The 16469-nt window shown below is 42.3% G+C and overlaps 2 protein-coding genes across 2 annotated transcripts in view; one reads left to right on the top strand and one right to left on the bottom strand.

The window, feature by feature from the left end:
• LOC118430247 (cytidine monophosphate-N-acetylneuraminic acid hydroxylase-like) overlaps positions 1 to 1075 on the top strand; it is a 14896-nt gene extending 13821 nt beyond the window's left edge. Inside the window, exon 12 of the mRNA XM_035840957.1 lies at positions 1017 to 1075. Within this exon, the coding sequence (XP_035696850.1) occupies positions 1017 to 1075 (59 nt within the window). The remainder of the gene's footprint in view (positions 1 to 1016) is intronic.
• Positions 1076 to 3109: 2034 nt separating this feature from the next.
• LOC118430248 overlaps positions 3110 to 16469 on the bottom strand; it is an 18307-nt gene continuing 4947 nt past the window's right edge. Inside the window, exons 8-17 of the mRNA XM_035840958.1 lie at positions 15950 to 16193; positions 10969 to 11132; positions 9959 to 10495; positions 9424 to 9610; positions 7530 to 7720; positions 6570 to 6678; positions 5573 to 5765; positions 4789 to 4924; positions 4408 to 4612; positions 3110 to 3798 (exon numbers count right to left, since the gene is read on the bottom strand). Of these exons, the coding sequence (XP_035696851.1) occupies positions 3524 to 3798; positions 4408 to 4612; positions 4789 to 4924; positions 5573 to 5765; positions 6570 to 6678; positions 7530 to 7720; positions 9424 to 9610; positions 9959 to 10495; positions 10969 to 11132; positions 15950 to 16193 (2241 nt within the window). The 3' untranslated portion in view covers positions 3110 to 3523. The remainder of the gene's footprint in view (positions 3799 to 4407; positions 4613 to 4788; positions 4925 to 5572; positions 5766 to 6569; positions 6679 to 7529; positions 7721 to 9423; positions 9611 to 9958; positions 10496 to 10968; positions 11133 to 15949; positions 16194 to 16469) is intronic.

The following is a 16469-nucleotide window of genomic DNA, read 5'->3' on the forward strand; positions in this document are numbered from 1 at the left end:
AGTTAGCCCTAGCACTGCAGTGGGTCTTATAGTTTGTAACTTTTGCGAATGATAACTCCAGAGGGGATTGTAGGATATTCTTTGTTTTCGGTATGTAGTTACTTTGGGTGATCTTGAACATAATGAGATGCAAATTATGCAAATCATTATCTATTTAATATAATTACTTAGGGAAACCTCTATAATGGCCGCAATATATTGCAGAAGCATATAGGGTTGGTATACATGTGCTTCACAGCTGTTGTCTTTAGATCTAGGTCAATAGGTAAACATGATACAGCTGGCATTATTGAAGTTGGGCTATTGGAAAACAAAACTGGTTTCATGAAAATAGCTTAAGTGAATCTGATGAAAGACCTAGGGAGATGCTAATTATGTTAAAAAGAGCTAATTTACATAATTGATGAAATTCAATGCATTTTTATAGTACAGGTTGTACTATGTGTCATCTGTAACTGAGAAAGAAAAGAATATCAATAAATATCAATTATGCAAATAAGGACCTCATTTGAATGATTAATGAGAACAAACTTTAATACTATGGTCAACTTTGTAAATGATAGGAATATATACCATCGCCAAAAAAACAGGTTACGGTATGTTTTTGGTTGTGCCATGGTGAAGTGGCTGCAGTGTGGCTGTATATGTCAGCATAACTCGAAAAGCTGAGCGAGACCCGAATAGAGACACTATCCATGACAAGCCCTGATTATCTGACGAAGGCATTTGTTTCATGAAACTCTAGTTATTGTTGAAACTGACAACCAAAATTGTCCTTGCAGTTCAAGAACAAAATGCAGTGGTACGTAACTTAAAATCATTTTAAATGTATTTCATGTATTTTTCTCTTGTGGTGGTACTAGGGTGCTTCAGAAAATGATGTCATTGGTTTTATAACAGGCTCATGTTTTCATCAAATGAGTTGACATTTGGCACAAAGGTAAGCATATATCCTCCTTAGATTGAATATCTTAATTTGCTGTTCAGACTTTGAGTGTGATTTTTATGATTTCAAGATGACCACACCCCTGGTAGCGCGTCGGGAGAAATGAGAGGCTCAATCAACGTCCTATGAGATACCTAACTTGGAATATTTTCTTCTGAACTATTGCAAAATGCTGCTCTGTGTCCCAAGAGACTCTGTAAATGCTGCCATCAGAGGTGAATTAAGAATCTTTCCATTATACATTGACATGCAAACACAACTTATTAAATACCGGCTTAGACTACGTACCCTATCCAATGATAGAATTGTAAAGAAGGCATATGACACAGCAGTTGAACAAGAACTAGAATGGACTGTCCACGTTCAAGATATTTTGTGCAGGCATGGTTTCCATTGTGTTTTTGGCTTAGCCCTGGTTACATTAGTAACATATTCAAAGAACGTTTAAAAACACATTTCTCTCTGGATGGCGACAAGAAATTAACAGTTGTAAAAAACTAAAAAAATTATTCCCAAATCAAAAGTAACTTCACACTTGCAAAATTATCTTTCGTCAGTTCGTAATAAAGCTTTTGCTGTTAACATAACCAAATTAAAAATCAGTTCACACTGCCTAGAAATAGAAAAAGGTCGGTACCGTTAATATACCAGCCAACCAGAGGCAATGTCCTTTACGTAAAGATGGTATTGAAGATGAGGAGCATTTTCTAATGACATGCCCTACATATACCGTAGATAGACAAAAATCATTGGTTATAATCACATGTAAATCTAGCACACCTTTACCAAAGACAAACACATGTACTTTGAATCTACTTATGTCATGTCCAGACTACATATCTTCGCATTTAGGTCAGTACATATGTAACGCCCTAAAAAGACAGAATCTATTGTACAGTAACAGACCAAATTGTCAAACTTGCATATTACACTATGTCAATACGCCATTTATGTTCACATTCCTGTACTATACATGCATGTAGTTATAGAACTTAGACGAGTGCCATTGTATTAATTGACTTATTAATGTTGTCATACAATTGTACCATGTACAAATGTCGTGCAATAAAGTCCATTCATTCATTCATTAACGTGTAATTGGTGCCTGACTCACTGTTTGTTGTTTCGTTTGTATCCAGTTGTTTCTGTGTATGTATAGATCAATTATTTGACGCTGAATCGGTCCATTTATTACTTAGTTTACCTCTCTGTACCACTAACCTTATGGTATGGATTCTATCTTTTGTAAGTTGAAAACAATTTTTTCGTAACTTCAAAGCTGGGAATCAGTGTGAATTGAAAAATTAGAAAAAGAAGAAAAACTAGAAAGGCCGACATTTGCTTGAGAGCAAATACAGCATATTTCAGCCATAATGCAACAATAGGCCTTGAGGTCGTTGGCCATTGGAAAATGACCCCAAAAAATCCCAAATATATCATTTTAAAGTGTTCCATGCCAAAAATTATACATGGGTCATTTGGATAAATATCTAGAGCACCGCTTAACCAAATTTCGGGTCATTTGGTTGTAAAACGAGGGAACAGGAGCCAAAAATGTCCAATTTTTGTCCAAAAACGGCCATAAAATCGCAATATTTAGCATTACGTTGTACTGTATGGAAAAACTGTTATTGAATTCATGCACACATAATTGAAGGGCACTTATATACCAAATTTCAGGTCATTTGGTTGTAAAACGAGGGTACAGGAGGCAAAAATGTGCTTTTTTTGTCAAAAAATGGCCAAAAATCGCAAAATTAAGCATTTTGTTCTACCGTATGCCAAAACTGTTATTAAATCTGGGTGGGCATATGATCAGGGCACCTCTGTACCAAATTTCATGTCATTCGGCTGTAATACCAGGGCACAGGAGCCCGAAATATACATAAAAATTGACAAAAAACTCAATAAAATCATTTTGAAGGCAGATATGAAAAAAATGGAAAAAACGCCTGAGGGTATTGGCTTACTCTACCTTTGTGCCAAATTTCAAGTCAATCGGTTTAAAAACGGCGGAGTTGATTCGATTTGAAGATTTGACAGGAGAAAGAAAGAAAGAAAGAAACATTACGAATACAATATATTTCACCATACTTATGGTATGGCTGAAATATAAAAAGATCGACACAATATTATACCAGATGTGTCCTCCATGACAGAGCTTGTTCAATATGAGCATCATTTCTTAACGTCAATATTATAAGTAAAACAGAATTTGATCGATTCAGATAATGAAGTGTTAGACTAGCCTAATATTTCCCCGGAAACGTAGTGAAACTTCCAGACACAATGTCGGCTATATATTCATACAGCCTAATACGAGTCCATGCAATGCACATTCATGTATAAAAAGTAAAATAATGACTTAATTCTGTTTATTCTTTATTATCAGCATATGTCACTTTAGCTGTGCGTCTTCCATTTGTATCCTCCATATTTTATAGCTTACAAACTAAATGTAGATTGTATTGAATTAATGTAACAAGCCAGTAGCTAGTCGTCTACATATAAAACGCTCTCCCCGACATTATACCTGCTATAGGACGGTAGTTTTGCAATAGTTTGATTGTAAACCGTTTACCCGTTTCCCGGGTAGGATAGCACAAAACACTCAGTCGTGTACAGCCCGGCTTGATTAACAGCTGTGATGACGACATAGTGCTCTTTGTTGCTGTCCATACCGTCCAGACGCATCTCGGTCTTGTCTGTTTCTCTCCACTGCATGACGTCACTTCCGGCTGCCATGGTCCCTATGGACACCTCGTAAATGAGGGAGGAGTTACTGAGGAACACGCCTGTCCAGTCGAACATCATCACTCCCTGCCGGGGCCACCAGCTCTGGAACCGGCCTGCTGTAAATAAGAACGCCAGATGCAGGAACAAACATATACAAGACATGTCCTTATTAATTCTCTAAATTAAAGGTATTTTGTCTTCACAAACGGTCAACTCAACAAGAAGAGCAGTACATTCTTCAGAGGTGCTGGTATAAGAACTGCTACTAATTTATTTGTGGTAAGAATGCTGTGATGGCCAAGTGAGTAGTGTCACGGTTCCCTTCCTTTGTGGGTTTTGAGTCCGATCCCGACGAGTCATAACAAACTACATTCTCCGCTCACCATTTGGGAAAGAGTATACATACTCAAATACCAGTGATGCTTATCCTTAGGTCACATTTGCAATCAGGGGCCTAATTTTCATTACGTTTTGTGTGTTCTCTTGTATTTTCTTTTATACTATTCGTTCCTGAAAGCTGCCCGACCAGGCCCGGTTAAAAATATGGCAAAATCATGAGCTAGCCCCCTGATGTAGTACTTTCACAAACTAAAGGTGTGTGGCCGACGGGCCATGCTGCAATTGGGCACCGCTCTGTTGTGTAGGACGGACTTGAATTTGGTGTATAGTGTATATTAAAGGGATAGGCCAAATCGGTGAGGGAACAAGACAATGGCATAACTTACTTGTTACCAGTGGTCGCTCCATCTCCACATAGATTTCTGAGATGACATCATCGCTGACCAAGCCCACGTGATTGACAGCTCGGACGTGTACCTCATACCTGTTGTAGTTGTGCAGGTGGAGCCCTGACAGGGTTGCGTGAGTCTGTCCGGTCAGACCAACATCTATCCACGGGAAGTCAGTCAAACCAGGGCCAGTCACACGGCACTATAGACAAAGCAAAATACATCATTTTAGAAGGGAAAAAACAATAAAGCTCCTTAATGTTTACCAATTTTGTTCCTTCAAAATCAATAAAAACTGCTGTCAATGAAAGATTCTGCCAACGTTATTGGTTGACAGTTTGTTAAATATTGAATAAGGGTACAGATGTCTGTTGTTACCTGATAATTCTTGATGCCGGAAACATCAAAGAACCCTTCCCAGGACAGGTGGATGACGTCAGCAGCAGACTGATGGGAGGCTCGGGTCGGGTAGTAGAACTGAGGCGCACTCATAGTTTCCACTATGGCTTGATCACTGATAAACAAATAACAAAGGTAGACCAGTTTACTCAGAGAGGCATGTACAGGGCTCAAAATAGCTTTTTCTTCATGCCATCTCCGTGCAGGTAGAATTCAAATTCTACTTTCAAATACATCAGATTTATCATACATGTACTTACGCCCCTCTGTCGGATTTTTTTAGGTATTGATTAGAATTAAAACTGCAAAGAGACTTTTTCAGTCCTTTCTGTAGCATTTATCAATCGGTAACAATCGGTACAGTAAGCAAAAGTCCAACTACACGTGTTTACAAAGTAAATGGACCAGTGTAAACAGGTTAACATAAAAAATACCTGCAAATCCAATTCAACCTTATATATATCACCCGTATCAACAGGTGTCATTTGGCGCAAGGAATATGATCTCAAATGTTGGCATTCAAGATTATCGTTAAATGTCTTCCATCATCAAGTTCGCTCATTGATTTTAATGAAAGTACAAGTTCTTAGGACGTTGTAGACTCCGACCAAATGTCTACTTTCTGTTTATTTCCTTTTCATTTCGAACATTCAAGTGGGAATATATGTCACTATCATTTTTTGCTTTAAGATGACCCCGGTGTCATAAAACACATTCTTAGTGGGCAAAAACTTTGAATATCAAAAGGAATTAATGCCACTACCTGTTTGGCGGCTGACTGACAATGGTGACACCATTTGACGTCACGTGTGACGTCATCCCTGCGTAGTTATGACAGCGGACAGTGGAGTAGACAGTATCACCGTGGGTCAGGTGACCGGTAAGGTCAAAGGTGGCGCTGTAGAGTGTTGCCTGCTGGGTAAACCGGTGGACTTCTCCTGATCCTGGACTCAAACCTGGACGTAAAGAAGTTTGAAAAATAAGAGCCACTAGAGCTGTGCATTGTTATATCCTTCTTCATTTGTTGCTCTATATATGGTTATCTTATTCAATTCATGATAAAGCATATTTTCAATATACACAAATAATATGTCAATTATTCCATTTCTATTTCATTGCTTTGTTTGACTTTATTCCGTGCTTCAGTATTTGAGATGCGGTCTCGGCATGTGATCCCTAGAGTCTTCTAGAATAATTTCATCTCTGTGTACACACCCCATAAAAACATAGTTATTACCGTGCACTTAATGTACTTTGATATTTTTGTTGATGACAAATCTGTTGTTCTTATTATAATATGATTACTTTTGTATTTACCTGATCTGATGATAAGAGCTGATTTAGTAACTAAAGATAAATAGGAGATATTGCCTCCATTCCTCCCCTAGCACGCCACTTTCAATTGTTTTCATCTTATTTCCTTTTCTATCATTACCATGTGAAAAAAAAGTTGAATTAACCTGCACACGAAATATCAATACAATTAAACTATAGCTTCTCAAGTTACACTTTCAAACATACATGGGTATACGCGACAGAGACAAACCTGACAACTTTTTTGGTTAGGTGCTTAAGATGGCTGCATCTCTCTCCAGGACGTTCTATATGTAAAGCATAAACAGTTAGATGGCTGCATCTCTCTCCAGGAATGGACAAGTTTGAGCACAGTGTAAAGGTGGAATCGGTACATCTTTCCAACCCTGCCTCACCTATAGCAAGTGTAAAGGTGGAATCGGTACATCTTTCCAACCCTGCCTCACCTATAGCAACTTCACAGAACTCTACCCCACTCTCATCATCAGTGACGTTCCAGTGGACAGTGACGGTCTTGGACTGTTGGAAGTCCACGTCTTCTTCATCACTACCGTCCTGTTGACAACAGGGACGTGACTTTTTGACTAAGATATAGAATTTTGATACATGCAACACTCTTTACTACAAGTTTTCTTCAGGTGACAGTGAGTGAGTGGTAGGTCGGTAAGTTCAATCGTACTCAGAGCGATGGACATTCAACAACTCTGTTACCACTTATCTAAAACCATTGCCAAGTGTACTATTCAATGTTTTGTTTTCTTTTAAGGAATATCCCAGACGTGTTGGGTAGTTAGATATTGTATATATATGGCTTATGCATCAAAGTTGTTCTCTTTGAAATAATACAATTTATTATGATAATCGTCAGATCGTGTAACCTGATATGCACCTTACCTTGACCAGAGATATGACAGGAGGTGTCAGGTCTACCTGGGTCAGATCGTGTAACCTGATATGCACCTTACCTTGACCAGAGATATGTCAGGAGGTGTCAGGTCTACCTGGGTCAGATCGTGTAACCTGATATGCACCTTACCTTGACCAGAGATATGTCAGGAGGTGTCAGGTCTACCTGGGTCAGATCGTGTAACCTGATATGCACCTTACCTTGACCAGAGATATGTCAGGAGGTGTCAGGTCTACCTGGGTCAGATCGTGTAACCTGATATGCACCTTACCTTGACCAGAGATATGACAGGAGGTGTCAGGTCTACCAGGATCGGGTCAGATCGTGTAACCTGATATGCACCTTACCTTGACCAGAGATATGACAGGAGGTGTCAGGTCTACCAGGATCGGGTCAGATCGTGTAACCTGATATGCACCTTACCTTGACCAGAGATATGACAGGAGGTGTCAGGTCTACCAGGATCGGGTCAGATCGTGTAACCTGATATGCACCTTACCTTGACCAGAGATATGACAGGAGGTGTCAGGTCTACCAGGACCGGGTCCGAGTACACAACAGAACGAAGAGCGGCCTCGTTTTCAGCCACGACTGTCACGTGAACAAACGATCCATGACTCAGCCTAACGTCTTCATTGTGCGCATGCGTGTTTCTCCCGACTGTCTTGAAGTCTTGAAGCTGAGTCCCACCTGATTACAAGGAAACAGCAGAACAGTCGTCATTATAAATGTAAATTAACGCGTGTATATTGTCGGAGTATGGGACCTTTAGGTGGTCAGCATTCATTATTTTATCTGATCCCATACGTGTTTTAATCTTGGTCCGTATTGATTTGACCATATAGATGGTGTCTTCTGGGAATCTCAAGACTGCCGCGAGCGTGCAAAAAACAAGTTGGTAATAGAAATTGACTTCATTGTCAGACCTAAGTGGTCAGGAAGGTTGAACAATTGACTAAACGCATAGAATAATAGATAAAGTTTTGTTCCTTCATATGTTCAACTTTGATTTCGAAATTGTCTTCGATATTTTATGACATTCACTAAAAAGCAGTTACTTAAGCAACTGGTCATGACTTTCTAAACGGTCAGACGCTTGAACTATTATCAGTGATACTGTTACAGTGATATTTTCTGTGAAACTGAAGAGATCTCTTCAGTGTCACTGTTTTCAAAATCACATCCAGTAGTACCCTCAAACCACCGTATGGGGTCAAAACTGACCCCAGGCGTATATCGATGTGTGCCATTATATCACTTCTGGTCGAAAACTAATTTCCTTCCAGGAGTTTGTTTGTATATATGTCCTATAACTTCTTATACGTTTTTACTGAGATTGACTCATTGTTGATTAAGTTAGTCTAGAAAGTTTATGCATGGTCCAATGGGGTCAAAACTGACCCCAGCATTTTTTTAAACAAACTTTTGTTACCCACACCTAAACTACTTATCATAGGATCACGAAATTTTCAGAGAATGATGTACATGTAAGCCAACATAATTGTGACAACTTTTGTGCCGTTATCATGTTATATGACGAAATTATGACGTCATCTGGGTAATATCGGCCGCCATTTTGGATTTTGACGGATGACGTCATCAAATTAGAATAAATTATGAATATTGAGTCAGGAAATTTCCGTTGAATTTTATAAGATGTGAAAAACAACTGTTATTTGCCAAGAAAACCTTAAAACTTAGATGTTTAATACAAAATTTGAAAATTTCGTAATAAATATGACTATCGACTGTCAGAATTCCGTTGCCATGGCAACATGAAAAATGATGAACATGCTTTGTTCACTGAAAATGTTTTTTATTAACATTTTCTAAAAATTTACCAAGTTTGGTGGCCCTAGCATAAGCCATTCAGGCGCAATATGGCATTGAATTTGGTACAGGCATCAAAAACCTCCTTCCCAGTCTGAATGCGTTGGTGCAAAATGTGGTCCTCATGATCTTTTGCATAAATTATGATAATGAGCTGGAAGTATCCTCACCTAATGATGTCAGACTGCCCCACATAGATTAGTGAAACTATACATATATACAAATCACAAAAAGAGTCACACAAAAAACTATATTTGTACAAAAAGTTTTGGGGTCAGTTTTGACCCCATACGGTAATCTGCGTCACAAAAAAGCTACGGTGGTTCGAGGGTTAAGAAACTGCTTTTTGGAAGCAAGTAAACTGCTAAGTATCTTATTACTTAGTCTAACCCTCATCGACGTTTTTTATGAGATTAGTAACCGTTTTTTAATTTTTTTGGTAACTTGCTGCATAAATGTGCTCATTTTGCAGTTGCTTTGTATGAGTTACAGTATGATTGAAAGCTATTCTCTGAAGCGGACGAAAATTGTAGCAAGCGTTGCAAATCAGACGATGTACATACCCCTGACTGTACCGATGGCCCAGCTATAGCCGACTATCGGACTCTCAGGGTCCACAAAGTCCCAGGCGGCGCACACGGAGGTCCAGTCGTGCGCGAAGCTGGTCTCCAGGTGGACAGGACTGGTCAGCTGGTTGGTCGGGTTGGGGTTGGCTGGAGGGGGGCGGGATCCCTGCCGCATCTCTTGGACCTACAGACATATAGAGTATAAGTTCGGTTTAATTTAGAAGAAGATGCCCACGCCCCGTTAAGGGTCCTTGCTCCAAGAAGAAGATGGGTCAACGACGTTTCCTACCGAGTCTGTACATGTGATCATGTCAGATATTAAGGACAGTGTGTTATAATAAAGCATCGCGATACCTTATGTGAAACGGAAAGCAACTCTGTGGATCAAAATATTACCTATCAGTTCGAAGACAGCAACATCGATTATATCAACAACTCACCAACAATTGTGTAAAACGAGATAATTTACACCTCGTTGACTTTGCTGTCAATAACGTATTCAGTTTTGCAGTCATCTGATGATTGATCCTACCTTTACATCGTCCAGGGTAATCCCGCTCCAAGGCCCTACAGATCCGATGACTACCTCAGACACGTGTTCTACAGCTGTGAAGTAGAACACGTGCTTGTGCCACGTGATGTTCCTGTCCACGTGTAGCTCCGCCCCCTCCAGGTGGGACGGCCGCTGGTACAGTTTGAACACGCGGTGCATGCCGGGACTGATGACGTACCCCTCCTGTGCCACCACTGGTGTGTTAGAGGGGAAGATGGGAGAGGCGTGAAGCGTCAGGCGGTATCTCTCACCAGGACTGGTCGGGATGAGTTGTGAGATGGACCCGTGCAGGAGGAGGTAGGAAACTCCGTGGTGAGACACAGCCGTGGACGGTGACATCACGGCCGCTACACCGGAGATGTTCCAGTGGGCTGGCTCACCGTTGTTAGCTGATGTAAAGCTGTTGTTACGTAAATTGACGTGACTGCTGTTACTAGCACTGCTGTTGTCTGTTCCTGTAAGGCCGACGTTACCAGCACTTCCAAGGTCTGATATAAGGTTGGTGCTTGCAGAACTCTGCACAAGACGAAAGAAACGAGCAATGTTGAAATGGAACTTAAGTACAAAACAAATCTTAGCAGTTCGTCAAACAAAATTTTCAAAATAGAAACATTACTTGACGTTCAATTATAGCAATGTAGATTGAGGAGCGTAGCAGACGTGGTGATGTGAGAAGAAGAAGAAGAATCATGGCAATTTTGTTGATGAACACCTTGAAAACTAAACATTGTCTTTGGCATACAATACATCTTGATTACCAGCCTTCACTCTTGCAGCTATCAAGTTTCGTAGTCTTACCACTCTCCCAATAAAAATTCATTCACCATTCTTTTTTTTTATTTCTCCTCTTTTCATTTTGTCAATTCTTTAACTCTTCATCTGATGAAAGACTGGTATTCATCGACTTATCATTACTTTTCTTTAGAACAGATTCCGTTTCGTCATTAATGATTCTTTCATAAACCTGTCTCAAATGATGCATAACTGACCTGAATGTTCTCAAATGACGGGTTATCCAGCAGGTTTGGACCGAAATTAAACTTGTTCAACACTTCCGGTGGAGTGGTGTCCACCAGTATCCCATCAGACACTGCGGGTGATGACGTCAGTCCTGCAGCATCCACAGCGTACACCGTAGAGAAGTACTTTGTACCTGGAGTAAACGTAAACTCCGTTGACAACTTTGACACAAATATCTTATTTTTAATTCGCTGACTTCATCATCATGGGTTACCCCCATATAACCCCGCAAGGGGCAAAGTAGGGGGGGAGCTGAGGTCCCGGGTTAGGGCGGGCAGCCCTCCTGCCTGGCGCGGAAGCTCTCAACTGTGGGAGCACTTACTACCGCACCAGGCAGGGAATTCCACTCTGGAATTGTTCTAGGAAAATATGAGTACTTGTATGTGTCTGTTCTTGCAAAGATTGGTTTGTACTTATGTTGATGGCTGCCTCGGGTTCGCCCTTGGGTCGGAATCAGTAGGTTCTGTGTGTCTATGTTAATCTTGTTGTTAACTAACTTATAAAAGAAGGTGAGGCGGGCGTTCCTCCTCCTTTCGGAGAGAGGACGCCACTGCAGGTCATTGAGCATTTGTGTCACGCTGCTAGTCTGCCGGTAGTCATTGAGGGTCACTCGGGCTGCCCTGCGCTGGACGGCCTCCACCGCCTGTATCCCTTTGTTGGTGTACGGGTCCCAGACGGTGGCACTATATTCCAAGTGGGGCCGTACCAGCGCTTTGTAACAAGTGGCCTTGACCCTGGATGGACAATGGGTCAAGTTGCGCCGAATGACCCCTAGGACCTTACCAGCTTTGCTAGTGGCGTGGTTGATATGGGTGTCCCACCGCAAATCGTCGGACAGTTGTACTCCAAGATAGGGGTGGGACTTAACACCGGTGAGGGCTTCTCCACAGAGGGAGTACTGTGTTAAGATGGGGTGCTTCTTACGGGTGATATGGAGGATGTGGCATTTAGAGGGGTTGAACGACATAAGCCAACGATTTTGCCATTCTGTTAACGCATCGAGGTCAGACTGCAGATCTTGAGCGTCAGAAGGCTTGCTGATAGTTCGATAAATCAAGCAATCGTCAGCAAATAGCCGAACATGTGAGTCTACGGAATCGGGTAGGTCATTAATGTAGAGCAGGAAGAGCAGAGGGCCTAAAACAGTACCCTGCGGAACTCCAGAGGTGACCTTAACAGCTTTAGATGTTCCACCGTCAAAGACGACCCTCTGGGTTCTCTCCGTAAGGAAGGCCCTAAGCCAAGACTGAAGTAGGCCAGAAATGCCATAGTGCTCGAGCTTGCTCAGCAGACGTTCTTGAGGCACTGTATCGAATGCCTTGCTAAAGTCAAGCACCGCGGCATCGACCTGTTTGTTCTGGTCCATGTTTTTGGCCATGTCTTGGAGGGTTAGCACCAGCTGGCTCTCGCAGGACAGACCCTTCCTGAAGCCGTGTTGCGCTGGGGACAGAATGCCATGAGTGTCTTGATGTTTCATCATGTGGCTGTGCACGATATGTTCGAGCACTTTACCACAGACCGATGTCAGAGACACCGGCCTATAGTTTGCAGGCAAGGTTCTGTCCCCCTTTTTGAAGATTGGAGCGATGTTAGCTGTTCTCCAATCTTCAGGAACATCTCCCGTGGATATTGACTGGGAGAATATGACCTGTAATATTGGCGCAATTTGTTCGGCTACAGTCTTCAGGAGGCGAGGTGGTATTCCGTCTGGTCCTGTGGCCTTGCTGGGGTTAAGACAGGAGAGCTGTTTGGCTACCCCCTCCACTGTGATGTTAAGGGAGGGGATAGTTGGAGCTTTGGGTTCACCAAGGGTAGGAACGGTGGTCTTATCCTCCCTGGTAAACACTGACTCAAACTGGGCCCCCAGTGCATCGGCTTTTTCTTTGGGGTCAGATGTTAGCACCCCCTGATGTCTTAGGTCCGACGCACCAGTAGAGTCTTGTCTGATGGATTTGACATAGCTCCAAAAGGCCTTGGGATTTTCCTCGATGTTAGACTCCAGATAGTTGGAGACGTAATCCCTGTGGGCCTTCCTAACTCTCTGCTTAACTCCCTTCCTACACCTCTTGAACTTTTCCTAGGCTTCACTGGAGTTGGACCTCCTAGCCTTGGAAAAAAGTTCAGACCGCTTACGCATAGCTTTGCGAATCTGGGATGTTATCCAGGGTTTGCTGGATTGTGGCCTCACTTTTTTCCCGGGGACATGCTTATTGGCAGCACCACTAACGGCTGCCTTAAACAGCTCCCAGTTTTCTGAGGCAGTATTGTGCTGAGCCTGGTCTGCGAACTCTCGGCTGTATGTTACCATATCCTGTTGGAGTGCATCGATGTTAGCTTTCCTCCACAGGTATATGAGCCGATCTTTTGTGTTTGATGTTTGGGGCTTTACTTGAACATCAATCAGCGGGATGTCATGATCGCTGAGACCTAGCAAGATTTTGACTCTCTCCACTAAGGTGGAATTTGTGGTGAGAAACAAATCCAGGGTGTTCGAAGTTTGCCCCACTGTATGTGTTGGTTCGCAGACCATTTGTTCCAGACCACAGTCGTTGGCAAGGCTGATGTAATTGCTAGTGAGAGTGGATGGATTCGAAGCGGTGGTATTAGCTTCAGGGTTCCAGGTCGCATCCGGCAGGTTGAAGTCACCTGCTAGCCAGATGTGGGCATTGTTGTTATCAGCCTGCATTTGCAGCACTGATGTAGATGGACTTACTGTTAGCCAGGTGGACCCGGACCCAAGTCAACTCGCAGGGACAGTCCGGGTCTGGGTGGTGGGTTGCTATGATGTTGTTCTTTACAGCAACAAGCACACCCCCTCCCCGGCCAGCTCTGTCTCTCCTGAACACATTGTACGTGTCCGGAAAGATTTCGCTGCTGCCCACTGACGAGTCCAGCCACGTCTCAGTGCCAACAACAATGTCTGGTTGCACAGCTTCGCAAAATGCGTGCAGTTCAGGTACCTTATTGCGGATAGATTGAAAGTTGATCACACAGGTCCTGACTGGTTTGGTATGTGTGCGGTCGCGAGGCGGTGGAGTAATACCATATCCGATAGGCGAAGACGTAGCGATAGGTGAGCCGATAGATCTTGCTGGACTAGAACAGGTGCTGGTGTTAAAAGAAGAGAAACAATTAGAAGTTTCGAATACTGTAGTGTTGAAGAGGCTCTGAAGTTAGGTAGGCCGCAGGAGCAGCAAATCCAGGACACGTTAGGGTTGTTGATGGTATTATAGACCGGTGTTGACATACCCATGCAGTCAGTATGGTACCAGACATCACATGAGTCGCAACAGATGGCATGCCGGCCGTCCACCTTTTCCCACCTGACGGCTCGATGGCATACGCCGCAGGGGTACTTCGGTGCCCTAGGTCCCGGATTTAACTCCACATCTCCAGCCAGAAGGATTATCAGGGTGAGGCTGAACAGAGTGAATTTAGGTCTGCAGTGGGGTGCTAGTTTACCATTAGAGTTAATAAAGATAGAGACTAATGTTAACTTCAGGGAGTGATTGGCACATGTGTTGTCCAGCAGGGGAGTTAACGGGAATGGACTGTTAAAGGATGGGTTAAGGGTGTGAGGTTTGCCTTCATGCCTGGGAGTGAAGGGGGAGGGATTATGGTGAGTTTTTACAATTAACGCTAAGCAGTGGGCTGTTAGTAGAATGGTACCCAAAATAACTGAGAATGTAACGAAACATGTCATAATGCTTGACCTGCAGGGGTACTCTCCTACTCAGCAGGAGGAACGCCACGCTGGTGAGGGGCGAATTACATATTGAATATACAAATATACAATATACAAAGCAGAAGTACTATGAAATGAAAAATGGAACGCTCTCACCGGCCGATGAAAATGGCGTCCGGGCACGCTCGGAGTAACGGGGGAGGGGGCGCTGTGGTTGTAATATATAAGCTAAAGAAAGGGAGCTAAAAATACACCGCCCAAGAGCGTCCGGAGTCTATAAGGTCCAAGCTGTGGTTCTGGTTGTTTGTGGATGTGTTGAGATATCGGTGGGGTGACAAAATGAACTAAAAAGAACAAAAAAAGAGTGTGAAATGCCGGAGTGGAAAAATGGACGCCCGCCCGCCCGGGGCGACCTCTGACCTCCCTGTCTATCGAGAAAAGAAAGGGGCCACTATAGACAGCTCCCTGTCCACGATAGATTGTGTACATATTGTCCAATGAATGCAGTGGAAAATGAAACACATTTTTTTAGCCAGTATACCCAATATGAATCCGAAAGAAACACATTTTTTCAAATAGTTGTCACAATTTCACCAAGCTTTTACCACCTAAGGGATCACCAAAAAGCTATTTTTCTACTGAAAGCACAAAATCCCACCATCACACAGAACCTGGGACAGTATATTAACCACTGCCTTCAAAGAAGAAGTCAAACCCGACAATATTATTCAATGTATCCTATAGTTGATTAGACACCAGTTTTTATGTATCACACTATCTAAAATTTAGTTAACTTAGTCCTTGAGACTGTATTTTTATGCAATTAGCCTTCGGGCATGATATTGCAAAATAAACAATATTATTGAATACATCATATTATTCAATATATCATTACTCCGCACAAAATAAGAGTTACTTAATGTGATGGCCAATTGGTTTACCATGCGTAAGGCCAATTGATGCTCCACAAGTGATGTGATTTACCTTCCCAGAGAGATCAACTGTAATTAACTATACCACACTACTTCCATGAAAGGGATGTGTAATACTTAAGTACCTTAAGCAGCAGTAAGGGCCCCAGATAGTCTTGTATTTCATTTAAACACGACCAAAATTAATACTCTCGTTGTAGGTGAACCTCCAAGGCATACATCATATGTCTCTAGCCATGATACACAATAAGGCGGAGCTATTGAATATTACTGAGGATTTCGATGACCTTTCTGTGATAGATGATAAGTTATACTGGACCAACACTTTCTTACCAGTTGGAAGTGCAGGTGAAATCTCTTTCACTTCCGCCAGACTTATTCCCACATCTGTACAAGTCAGGATATCGTCAGTCCCAGGCGTGGATCCCACACACCACACATAGTGGTGGATGTACGACTGGAGATCGGAGAAGCCGTGCCAGCTAGCGGCCACGTGAGAACTGCAGTTCTGAAAGTCCATGTCGTGAATGTTCGCACCGTCGTAAACTATTCCTGCTGACGGAGGTTCAGTATCCACCTGGCGGAAAATGAGAAAAAAACAACATAATTTTATAATTACCTTTTTCAAAGAGAATTGCGAATAGATTTTGCTGTTGCAATGTCTCACAGGAAACAGGGAGGACCACACCTCAAATCACCAGCAGTTGTAACAGTATTGACCCAAAACTGAAATAAACATGTTATTTGTACTGAAAAGATATTAATAAGCATGTTCATAGCGCCACGCAAGCCGCAATGGCATATTTAGCAATATCTACGTCTAATGATCAGCGACAAAGATAGATATTGTAAA

Source organism: Branchiostoma floridae, chromosome 14 (assembly GCF_000003815.2).
Source record: "Branchiostoma floridae strain S238N-H82 chromosome 14, Bfl_VNyyK, whole genome shotgun sequence".
Lineage (NCBI taxonomy): Eukaryota > Metazoa > Chordata > Leptocardii > Amphioxiformes > Branchiostomatidae > Branchiostoma > Branchiostoma floridae.